Below are 12,915 nucleotides of genomic sequence, written 5' to 3' on the forward strand. Positions count from 1 at the left end.
AAGAGTTCAAGGCCAACCTGGGCTACAAAGTAAAACCCTTCTCAGAAATAAAATCGAATTACAAAACACAGAGACATGGGATGACTGGGGGAATGGGGTGGGGGGAGCACTCACCACATAATCCTGGAGAGCCGATTTAATCCCCGGGACCCATGAAGGCAAGAACTGATTCTCAGAACTTGTCCTCTGGCCCCCACAGGTGGCCCCCACAGGTGGCCCCCACAGGTGGCCCCCACAGGTGCGCCCAGACTCACACAAAGACATCATCATGCTATCACAAACATCAGAAAGGCTGGACGCCCACTCATTTCTCTTTGTTCTCACACCTTCACTAAGTTTTCAATTTGGGTCTGACCACATGACTTTGCGGGCAGGCGGGGGAGGACTTGCTACCATCCTGTCAATCTCAGTACAGTCCCCAGGGTCCTCATGGTGGAAGGAGAGAACCAATTCCTACAAATTGGGTCTGATCTCAGACCTTTAAACATGGATGCACAAGTGCACGTGCACACACACAAGTGAACGTAATTTTAAACATTTTTTTTGAGAATGTGAATTTAATAAAAACAGTTTGGAAAAAGTTTGGTAGCAAAAGCCTTATAATGAAAACCAAAAGTCTAGCCCAGTGCCTCTCCAATTTCATTGCCTGAGGCGTGTTTTTGTTTTTCTTTTCTAAGAGCATCTGACACGGAGCCCAGAAAGGTGAGTGCAGAATTTCATTGACGCCACACTTAGCCGCCCCATCTCATGACTAACTCTCAGAAACAGCTTCCCACGTGTCCTTTAAAGAACCTCAAACCAGCTTGCTTAGGTCTCAGCTGTCCTCCGGGCAGTGGTGCGGTTCTGCTGTTATTTCCTGACTTCTGTTGTAGAAGTTACCTACTGACTGCTTCTTGGAATGCATGGGAGTGTGGCTCTCACCCCTCCGCCCACGGAACACAGAAGTGGTCACCTGTTTACTAGATGCACGTTGCCCCTGGCAGGGCTAAGTAACACTGTGATTTCTCTCTCTTCTCTTTTTCTTCCCAGCCGTTTGTTTTACTTGGAGTTATTGGGGTCCTTGTTGTTTTGTTACTTGTTTTCTTCACTTGTGCAAGTTGCTGGGCATGTTTTCTTATCCCTCTCCAGCTCCCTTTTCCTTAGCAGCAGTCCCCTGGGTGTGCTCCGCGATGAGTCTCCATAGAAATTGTTCAGCTTGCTGCGGAGTGGTCCAGCTGCACATCTGCTCACTGTTCTTCTGGGTCCCACGCCTTCTTCCAGGATATGCCCCTTGTTTTGCTGATTTTACCACTTGGAGCATCTTTTTTAAAGGTGTTTGGGAGGTCTTGTGTTTTTTATGTTTGGAAGTGTTTTGTGGAGGTCAGAGGAAGCCTAGAGCACTGATCCTCACCTTCTTCTGTGCTGGACAGTATCATGTCAACTCGACACAAGTCAACGTCATCTGAGAGGGGGGAGCTTCAGTTAAGAAAATGCCTCCCCTCAAAGCCTGTAGGGCATTTTCTTAGTTAGTGATGTGCGAGAGCCCAGCCCACTGTGGGTGGTACCACTCTGGGGCTGGTGGTCCTGGGTTCTAAGAAAGCAGCTTGAGGAAGTCATGGGGAACAAGCTAGGAAGCAGCACCCCTCCCCGGCCTCTGCATTAGCTCCTGCCTCCAGGGTCCTGCCCTGACTTCCTTCCGTGATGAACAGTAACATGGAAATAGAAGTCAAACAAACCCTGTCCTCCTCAGGTTGCTTTGGTCATGGTGTTTCGTCACAGCGGCAGAAACCCGAACTAAGACATCTTTGCTGTTCACTGTTCCATATGCCAAACTGACTTACAGGTTTCTGTGGATTCTCGAGTCTCCATCCCAAACTCTGCCTTAGGAGCCCTGGGGTTGAAGACGTGCACTACTGTGCCCAGCTCTCCCTGGGTTCTGAGGACCCAAACTTGGGTCTTAAGTGTTTGCACGGCACGTGCGTGCGTCACTCACCACGTCTTCCCTTCAGCCCCACCATGTTTGGAGACAGTTTTATCTCATTCACACCTGCCTGCTATCTTGGTTGGACGTAGACTCCTGCACTGACAGCTAGCAATCTTTCTCATCTCACCGTGGATAGCAATTGTATTACTAAGAAAATCTTCCTCTGCTGTTCACAAAATTCTGTCTAAAGTTTCCACACTTATCTCATCTGCCTGAGAGAAACACGGACGCATGTCCGGGATACTGTGGTGGTTTAAATAGGAATGGCCCCTATAAACTCGTATGTTTGAATGCTTGGCCCATAGGGAGTGGCCCTCCTGGGAGGGGTGGCCTTGTTGAAGGATGTGTGTTATTGTGGAGGCGGGCTGTGAGGCTTCCTGTGCTCAAGCCATGCCCAGTGTGGACAGTCTCCTCCTGCTGCCTGGGACTCGAGATGCAGAACTCTCCTCTCCTTCTCCAGCGCCATGTCTGCCCGCATGCCGCCATGCTTCCCGCCATGACGATAATGGACTTTGAAAATGTAAGCTAGCCCCAACTAAATGTTTTCCTTTGTAAGAGTTGCTGTGGTCATGGGTGTCTCTTCATAGCAATAAAACCCTAAGACAGATTTACTGAGGTCAGCCCGTTCCTCAGCACTGCACTGCGCTTCCTGGGGTCAAGTGTGGTTGTTTTCCCTCTGCTTCTACTGAGATTGTTCCAGAGGATACACTCCATTACTATTTTAAATTCTTTCTTTTTTGTGGTTGGTGGGGTAGAAGGACACTGAGTATTGAATCCACGGTCCTTCACTTCACAAGCTAGGCAAATACCCTACCGTTCACCTATACATACGTCTCGCCCCGTATATCCTTTCTATATAACCCAGGCCAGTCTTGAACTCCTGGACTCAAGCAATTCTTTTGCTCCTGCCTCCCAAGTGGCTGGGACTCTAAGCATATGCCATTTCACTAATTTCACCAGTCTTTTGCCCAAGGGGAAAGGTTCAATGGCCAGCATTTTATATGAGGAGGGGGTAGGTTCCAGATCAAATTCCTCTGCACACAGTTCTAACTAACTCCACTCCTCCAAACACCTAGCTCCCACATAATGTTAGGGGACAGACAAACACATAGCAACCAATGGACTGTGGCCCGGATCAGCTTCTATGGCCTGAAGATCATGGTGATTCCCTCAGCCTTCAGCTCATGTTTTTGGGATCATTATGGGCTGGGTTTAAGTCTTAACTCTCTCTTTAGTAATCATGTGACTTTAGGCAAGAAATTTCCACAATTAATTCCTGCTTACCAGAGAGAGATAAGTAAATGCTACCTCCTTGCGTGGTGAGGAGTGAATGAGACAGGCTATGACCAATACAGAAGACCATGCTGGAGCCAGAAACCAAGGCAGTTAGCTTCTAAAGATACTTCCAGGTCTATGGCCAATACAGAAGACCATGCTGGAGCCAGAAACCAAGGCACAGTTAACTTCTGAAGATACTTCCAGGTCTGCGTCCCTAATAGTTCTATAACTTTCATGGTAATTTCTAGGAAAATTAAATTAAATGATAAAGTCAGCCACATGATTTTTTTTCAGATAAGAAACTGGATTATGATGGTCTAAGAAGAAGAGTTTATGACTTTATCCTGCATTTACTACCAGAAGGTTGATATTCAGTTCTCCTCACAAGCATCCTGTGCTTGCACGCTCACACCTCACAAGCATCCTTGCTTGCACGCTCACACCTCACAAGCATCTTGTGCTTGCACGCTCATACCTCACAAGCATCCTTGCTTGCACACTCACACCACAGGCCATTGTCTTCCATGACTGGGATCAAAAGACTTTGCTCTAGGCAACTTACAAGTTTATAGGTCTAAACCAAAGCCACAGCTGCTTTAGGAATGTGTGTTCAGGACAGACATGAATCACAGCCCCAGGCTAATTCTTTGCCTATGAACATTTTCCCTGAAAGTATTCTTTTCCCTTTTCAGAAGGTCGGGATGCTCCAAGTCCGCGAAATGATTTTATTCAGAAGATGGAATGGATAAAGTAGTGTCTGAGAAGAGACCAGGGCAAGGACCTCCACAAAAGCAACATTCCAGAATACTTGCAAAGAATGTTAGTCAAGTGTCTTGTGCTACTTCATGCCTTCATCTGGCTGTAGAATCACAGACACGGAGTCTCCACATCTCATGTTAGGAGACGTAAAGCCTCCAAAAAGGAGCCACCTTCAGGTCTAGAAGGAGGGGAACCAGTGTGTCCTATCAAGATATTGGCATGCCGCAAGACGTAGCCAAGGTGAGGATGAAGGAGTGTTCCAGGAAGAGCGCGCAGGAGGCTGAGAGGCGTTATTTACACTACAAGAGGACAACAGAGAATTGTGGGTGTGGCAGGGATGCCTCTGCAGAGGAGAGAAACAGAAAGCCACCGATGAATTGCTGCTGCCAGTGTTTTTAAGAAGTTCTTAGGGTTTTGGGTTTGGTTGGTTGGTTTTGTTTTGTGAAGCTGGAGTCCTTAACAAACTAAGCAAAATTAAAGCAGTTGTTGATGGCAAGAGAATGAAAAGTTCCAGAATATATTATTTGACAAGAAGCAAAATCAAAATGTATCAAATGTTATGTGTGTGTGTGGGGGGGGAGTTAATGATAGCTACAAGTCCACACTCCACACAGAGAGAACTGAGACATCATGCCTAAGGGTTTAAAAAGTAGTTGTATAAGAAATATGGATGAAGATACCAGAAGAAATAGCTAAGATAATTGATGATGATTAGCTTCAAGGAAGTGGAAATAGGAGGAAGAGATAGGGAAAGGCCCTGTCTTTTGTTATGATCTATGGCGTCAACTGACATTTAACATATGAGTATTATTTTCAGCAAGAATAAAAATACTTTAAGAAATCACATTTGACCATTTTCCCCAGTCTGATGACCACTCATACTCTGGCATTGCATAAGGAATAATGTTCTTTAGAAGATTGGTTTTTTACACTGATCCATGTAATATTGGCATTGTGTAATTGCGGCTCAGCTGGGAAGACCCATTACTGTGCTTCCAGAGGACCTGAGTTCCGTTTTCAGCTCCCATATCAGACGGCTCACAACCAGCTGGAACCCCGCTTCCAGAGACCTGACGCCTTCTCTGTATTCCATGGTCACTCCAACATATGTGAGTGTGTGTGCTCTCTCTCTCTCTCTCTCTCTCACACACACACACACACACACACACAGTGTAAATAAAAAATAACTATAAATAAATAAAATTTTGTTTAAAAAACAAGCTAATTAATAAATACATTACCTCTTAGCTATCATTTTGTATAAAAACAAAGTATTTTCTTGATAATTTTCAACAGTATAGTGCATTGTTATTAATTAAAGTCACGATATTGTACAGCGAATCAATATTTTTTTCTCTTTCTTCTTTCTGTCTTTCTTTCCTTTTTAGATACCGATGGTTTAGGCTAGGCCCTTTCATATGCCAGACAGGCACTGTACCATTGAGTTAAGTCCACAGTTCCAAATTACATTGTGTGTGTGTATTTAAGTGTATATATGTGTGTGTGTGTGTGTGTATGTGTGTGTCTAAAATATTTTTATAAAAAGTAAAAGAAAAATAGACAACAACCCCCCCCCCCCAGAAAATCAGCACCAAGAGCAATGGCTGAGGTAAACCAGGTCCTGCAGTCCTCGGCTTTGGGCTTGATTCTTAAAGACAATGTGGGAACTTGGAGAAGCTACAGATACCCTAGAATCTGTGCACAGAGCATGATGATCCATTCTGGTGAGAGCTGGAAACACTAGAAGGTGGCAGACATGCAGACAGTAGGCGGGTTCCAGAGGGAACAAGCGTCGGTCAGGAGTCCGATTATGGTCATTCTATTATGTTTTGGCAAAAGAAAAATTAATATTTTAAAAATTTATTGTGTTCTTCCAACGTCCTGAAAATTGAAGTGAGACCAGATGAAAAAAATGGACTGATCAATTAGGAAAAGGAAATTTCCAAACAATAGCCAGACTGCGGCACAATGGCTGCTGGCTGACTTTTGCTGCATTTACAATGAGAGCGTGCAAGGGGGTGAGCAGGAGGCTTCGGAAAATGTGTAGTTTGATGAAAAAGAAGTGTGGATACTGTTAAAGCTGTAGGCAAAGCAAGTGCTACAGACAAAGCAGAAGCAGTTAAAGATCGGAGACACAGGAGACATCACGTACTTCCCACTGGGACAATAGGAGAGATGCCCTGGGGACAAGACCCCAACTGTAGAAAGAGCCAGGAAGTAAAACTAAAAACACATTCAAAAGACTTCGCATTTAAAAAGACTCAGAGTGCCTTGCTGGAAATGGGGTACAAAGTTTATTTTTCATTTACTTTTTATAAAAATATTTGTAGACGTATTTAAGCGTATGAGTGCTTTGCCTACATGTGTGTGCATGCCTGTTACCCGCGGGTTTAGCACACAGGTACTCGGAGGCCAGACAGCAGCATCCCAGCTGGAGCTGCTAGAAAAGCTTGGCAGTATCCACGTGGCTCTGGTTTTGGGGGTATGCAGATGGCAAAAGGGATGATCAGCAAGGCTTGTACCAAGGTTCTAGAGAAAAGCCCGGGAGGCCAGGCAATGTGTAGCCAGGTTGTGTTTCCTGCAGGTAGCCCCTGACAGGACTGTGCAGAGAGTCGTGGAAGTGAAGCCTGAGCTGTAAAAGAGGCCCCGGGATGCTGGAGATGCCAAGAATACCGAGGGAAACTGCAGGCACCCAACGGGGCTGCACTAAGGTCGCACAGGCTGCAAATGTCAAGCTCTATAAATGGGGAACTCTAGGGCCATCAGAGCCAAGATGATTCCACTATGTGCCCAGTGTGTTTGTTCTGCCGGGCTTGGGTCTTGCTTTGGTCTGATTTTCCCCCGTGTCTCCACTCATCCCTTTGGAGTGGGATTCTTCCTTTGTCATTGAATGTTGAGAATACATAACTTGTATTTTTACCTTACTGGGGCTCACATCTAAGAGTTTGTCTTGAGCATCCAAAAAGACATTGAATATTTGAACAGTGTTGGAATTGCTGAGGCTATCAAAGTGGTCAGGACAGGCTGAAGTTAGACTAAATTAATTTTGCATTCTGAAACGGCCATGAGTCTTGAGGGTCCAGAACCGGAATATTATGGCTCGAAAGTCAATGGCCCCCACAGACTCGTGTATTAGATATCCAGTCCCCAACTTGTGCCATTATTTTGAAGGCTGTGGAGTCGTTAGGAGGTAAGTAAGGCCTGGCTGGGGGAAGCAGGTTCCTGGGCGCAAACCTTTGACGCCTGTCCCCACTTCTGGTTCTGGCCCGCTATTTCTGCACCCATGGTGTGAAATGACACCAGGGCTCACACTTGGCACTGTACATCCTGTGACTGTGACCGTGATGTGCCCAAGCCACTGTACATCCTGTGACTGTGACCGTGATGTGCCCGAGCCACTGTACATCCTGTGACTGTGACCGTGATGTGCCCGAGCCACTGTACATCCTGTGACTGTGACCGTGATGTGCCCGAGCCAGTGACTATGACCGTGATGTGCCCGAGCCAGTGTTGCATACTTCTTCACCGTAAACCCAGCCATGCCTTCCCCACCAGGATGCCTTCCTTCCCACCAGGATGCCTTCCTTCCCACCAGGATGCCTTCCTTCCCACCAGGATGCCTTCCTTCCCACCAGGATGCCTTCCTTCCCCACCAGGATGCCTTCCTTCCCCACCAGGATGCCTTCCTTCCCCACCAGGATGCCTTCCTTCCCACCAGGATGCCTTCCTTCCCACCAGGATGCCTTCCTTCCCACCAGGATGCCTTCCTTCCCCACCAGGATGCCTTCCTTCCCCACCAAGATGCCTTCCTTCCCCACCAGGATGCCTTCCTTCCCACCAGGATGCCTTCCTTCCCCACCAGGATGCCTTCCTTCCCACCAGGATGCCTTCCTTCCCACCAGGATGCCTTCCTTCCCCACCAGGATGCCTTCCTTCCCCACCAGGATGCCTTCCTTCCCACCAGGATGCCTTCCTTCCCCACCAGGATGCCTTCCTTCCCACCAGGATGCCTTCCTTCCCACCAGGATGCCTTCCTTCCCACCAGGATGCCTTCCTTCCCACCAGGATGCCTTCCTTCCCCACCAGGATGCCTTCCTTCCCCACCAGGATGCCTTCCTTCCCCACCAGGATGCCTTCCTTCCCACCAGGATGCCTTCCTTCCCACCAGGATGCCTTCCTTCCCACCAGGATGCCTTCCTTCCCCACCAGGATGCCTTCCTTCCCCACCAAGATGCCTTCCTTCCCACCAGGATGCCTTCCTTCCCCACCAGGATGCCTTCCTTCCCCACCAGGATGCCTTCCTTCCAACCAGGATGCCTTCCTTCCCACCAGGATGCCTTCCTTCCCCACCAGGATGCCTTCCTTCCCCACCAGGATGCCTTCCTTCCCACCAGGATGCCTTCCTTCCCACCAGGATGCCTTCCTTCCCACCAGGATGCCTTCCTTCCCCACCAGGATGCCTTCCTTCCCCACCAGGATGCCTTCCCCACCAAGATGCCTTCCTTCCCACCAGGATGCCTTCCTTCCCCACCAGGATGCCTTCCTTCCCACCAGGATGCCTTCCTTCCCACCAGGATGCCTTCCTTCCCCACCAGGATGCCTTCCTTCCCACCAGGATGCCTTCCTTCCCCACCAGGATGCCTTCCTTCCCCACCAGGATGCCTTCCTTCCCACCAGGATGCCTTCCTTCCCCACCAGGATGCCTTCCTTCCCACCAGGATGCCTTCCTTCCCACCAGGATGCCTTCCTTCCCCACCAGGATGCCTTCCTTCCCACCAGGATGCCTTCCTTCCCCACCAGGATGCCTTCCTTCCCCACCAAGATGCCTTCCTTCCCACCAGGATGCCTTCCTTCCCACCAGGATGCCTTCCTTCCCCACCAAGATGCCTTCCTTCCCCACCAGGATGCCTTCCTTCCCACCAGGATGCCTTCCTTCCCCACCAAGATGCCTTCCTTCCCCACCAGGATGCCTTCCTTCCCACCAAGATGCCTTCCTTCCCACCAGGATGCCTTCCTTCCCCACCAGGAAGCCTTCCCACCAGGATGCCTTCCTTCCCCACCAGGATGCCTTCCTTCCCCATCAGGATGCCTTCCTTCCCCACCAGGATGCCTTCCTTCCCCACCAGGATGCCTTCCTTCCCACCAAGATGCCTTCCTTCCCCACCAGGATGCCTTCCTTCCCCAACAGGATGCCTTCCTTCCCCACCAGGATGCCTTCCTTCCCACCAAGATGCCTTCCTTCCCCACCAGGATGCCTTCCTTCCCCACCAGGATGCCTTCCTTCCCCACCAGGATGCCTTCCTTCCCCACCAGGATGCCTTCCTTCCCCACCAGGATGCCTTCCTTCCCCACCAGGATGCCTTCCTTCCCCACCAGGATGCCTTCCTTCCCCACCAGGATGCCTTCCTTCCCACCAGGATGCCTTCCTTCCCCACCAGGATGCCTTCCTTCCCACCAGGATGCCTTCCTTCCCCACCAAGATGCCTTCCTTCCCCACCAGGATGCCTTCCTTCCCACCAGGATGCCTTCCTTCCCACCAGGATGCCTTCCTTCCCACCAGGATGCCTTCCTTCCCCACCAGGATGCCTTCCTTCCCACCAGGATGCCTTCCTTCCCACCAGGATGCCTTCCTTCCCCACCAAGATGCCTTCCTTCCCCACCAGGATGCCTTCCTTCCCCACCAGGATGCCTTCCTTCCCCACTAAGATGCCTTCCTTCCCACCAGGATGCCTTCCTTCCCACCAGGATGCCTTCCTTCCCCACCAAGATGCCTTCCTTCCCCACCAGGATGCCTTCCTTCCCCACCAGGATGCCTTCCTTCCCCACCAGGATGCCTTCCTTCCCACCAGGATGCCTTCCTTCCCCACCAGGATGCCTTCCTTCCCACCAGGATGCCTTCCTTCCCCACCAAGATGCCTTCCTTCCCCACCAGGATGCCTTCCTTCCCACCAAGATGCCTTCCTTCCCACCAGGATGCCTTCCTTCCCCACCAGGAAGCCTTCCCACCAGGAAGCCTTCCCACCCCACCAGGATGCCTTCCTTCCCCACCAGGATGCCTTCCTTCCCCACCAGGATGCCTTCCTTCCCCACCAGGATGCCTTCCTTCCCCACCAGGATGCCTTCCTTCCCCACCAGGATGCCTTCCTTCCCCACCAGGATGCCTTCCTTCCCCACCAGGATGCCTTCCTTCCCCACCAGGATGCCTTCCTTCCCCACCAGGATGCCTTCCTTCCCCACCAGGATGCCTTCCTTCCCCACCAGGATGCCTTCCTTCCCCACCAGGATGCCTTCCTTCCCCACCAGGATGCCTTCCTTCCCACCAGGATGCCTTCCTTCCCACCAGGATGCCTTCCTTCCCCACCAGGATGCCTTCCTTCCCACCAAGATGCCTTCCTTCCCACCAGGATGCCTTCCTTCCCACCAGGATGCCTTCCTTCCCCACCAGGATGCCTTCCTTCCCACCAGGATGCCTTCCTTCCCCACCAGGATGCCTTCCTTCCCCACCAGGATGCCTTCCTTCCCCACCAGGATGCCTTCCTTCCCCACCAGGATGCCTTCCTTCCCACCAGGATGCCTTCCTTCCCACCAGGATGCCTTCCTTCCCCACCAGGATGCCTTCCTTCCCCACCAGGATGCCTTCCTTCCCCACCAGGATGCCTTCCTTCCCCACCAGGATGCCTTCCTTCCCCACCAGGATGCCTTCCTTCCCCACCAGGATGCCTTCCTTCCCACCAGGATGCCTTCCTTCCCCACCAGGATGCCTTCCTTCCCCACCAGGATGCCTTCCTTCCCACCAGGATGCCTTCCTTCCCACCAGGATGCCTTCCTTCCCACCAGGATGCCTTCCTTCCCCACCAGGATGCCTTCCTTCCCACCAGGATGCCTTCCTTCCCACCAGGATGCCTTCCTTCCCCACCAAGATGCCTTCCTTCCCCACCAGGATGCCTTCCTTCCCCACCAGGATGCCTTCCTTCCCCACCAGGATGCCTTCCTTCCCCACCAGGATGCCTTCCTTCCCCACCAGGATGCCTTCCTTCCCCACCAGGATGCCTTCCTTCCCACCAGGATGCCTTCCTTCCCCACCAGGATGCCTTCCTTCCCCACCAGGATGCCTTCCTTCCCACCAGGATGCCTTCCTTCCCCACCAGGATGCCTTCCTTCCCCACCAGGATGCCTTCCTTCCCACCAGGATGCCTTCCTTCCCCACCAGGATGCCTTCCTTCCCCACCAGGATGCCTTCCTTCCCACCAAGATGCCTTCCTTCCCCACCAGGATGCCTTCCTTCCCCACCAGGATGCCTTCCTTCCCCACCAGGATGCCTTCCTTCCCACCAGGATGCCTTCCTTCCCACCAGGATGCCTTCCTTCCCCACCAGGATGCCTTCCTTCCCCACCAGGATGCCTTCCTTCCCCACCAGGATGCCTTCCTTCCCCACCAGGATGCCTTCCTTCCCACCAGGATGCCTTCCTTCCCCACCAGGATGCCTTCCTTCCCACCAGGATGCCTTCCTTCCCCACCAAGATGCCTTCCTTCCCCACCAGGATGCCTTCCTTCCCACCAAGATGCCTTCCTTCCCACCAGGATGCCTTCCTTCCCACCAGGATGCCTTCCTTCCCCACCAGGATGCCTTCCTTCCCACCAGGATGCCTTCCTTCCCACCAGGATGCCTTCCTTCCCCACCAAGATGCCTTCCTTCCCCACCAGGATGCCTTCCTTCCCCACCAGGATGCCTTCCTTCCCCACCAGGATGCCTTCCTTCCCCACCAGGATGCCTTCCTTCCCCACCAGGATGCCTTCCTTCCCACCAGGATGCCTTCCTTCCCCACCAGGATGCCTTCCTTCCCCACCAGGATGCCTTCCTTCCCACCAGGATGCCTTCCTTCCCCACCAGGATGCCTTCCTTCCCCACCAGGATGCCTTCCTTCCCACCAGGATGCCTTCCTTCCCCACCAGGATGCCTTCCTTCCCCACCAGGATGCCTTCCTTCCCCACCAGGATGCCTTCCTTCCCCACCAAGATGCCTTCCTTCCCCACCAGAATGCCTTCCTTCCCACCAGGATGCCTTCCTTCCCCACCAGGATGCCTTCCTTCCCCACCAAGATGCCTTCCTTCCCACCAGGATGCCTTCCTTCCCCACCAGGATGCCTTCCTTCCCCACCAGGATGCCTTCCTTCCCACCAGGATGCCTTCCTTCCCCACCAGGATGCCTTCCTTCCCCACCAGGATGCCTTCCTTCCCACCAGGATGCCTTCCTTCCCACCAGGATGCCTTCCTTCCCCACCAGGATGCCTTCCTTCCCACCAGGATGCCTTCCTTCCCACCAGGATGCCTTCCTTCCCACCAGGATGCCTTCCTTCCCACCAGGATGCCTTCCTTCCCACCAGGATGCCTTCCTTCCCCACCAGGATGCCTTCCTTCCCCACCAGGATGCCTTCCTTCCCACCAAGATGCCTTCCTTCCCACCAGGATGCCTTCCTTCCCCACCAAGATGCCTTCCTTCCCACCAGGATGCCTTCCTTCCCCACCAGAATGCCCTCCTTCCCCACCAGGAAGCCTTCCCACCAGGATGCCTCTGAAACTGGACCAAAATGAAGTCCTTCCACCCACCTAAGTTATTTTGGGCAGGTATTTTGTTACAGATATGTAGAATGTAGCTAACATGTATAACTTGTATCAACTGCCTTATTCATTCATTCATAGCTTACTATTATGTGAACTAAATGATAATACATTAGGAGCAAGCAATAAATCCATTTTGCGTGCACGCTCTACGCTTTACTTACAGGTGTGAAATAGTTTGGTGGGAATCTTTGAACTGCTGAACGAAATACGAAACTCCTATATGTAAAAAAAAAAGAAAATTAAAAATATGGTTTTCTAAATCTGGTTTCTTAAAGTGAAGATCTTTGCTAATT

At 51.3% G+C, this 12,915-nt stretch overlaps 1 protein-coding gene across 1 annotated transcript in view; it reads right to left on the reverse strand.

Moving 5' to 3' along the window:
* Positions 1-12,915, reverse strand: part of Stpg4 (sperm-tail PG-rich repeat containing 4) — a 55,886-nt gene that overhangs the window by 26,918 nt on the left and 16,053 nt on the right. Inside the window, exon 5 of the mRNA XM_075955663.1 lies at positions 12,784-12,838. Coding sequence (XP_075811778.1) covers positions 12,784-12,838 — 55 coding nt within the window. The remainder of the gene's footprint in view (positions 1-12,783; positions 12,839-12,915) is intronic.

Source organism: Microtus pennsylvanicus, chromosome 21 (genome assembly GCF_037038515.1).
Source record: "Microtus pennsylvanicus isolate mMicPen1 chromosome 21, mMicPen1.hap1, whole genome shotgun sequence".
Taxonomy (NCBI): Eukaryota; Metazoa; Chordata; class Mammalia; order Rodentia; family Cricetidae; genus Microtus; species Microtus pennsylvanicus.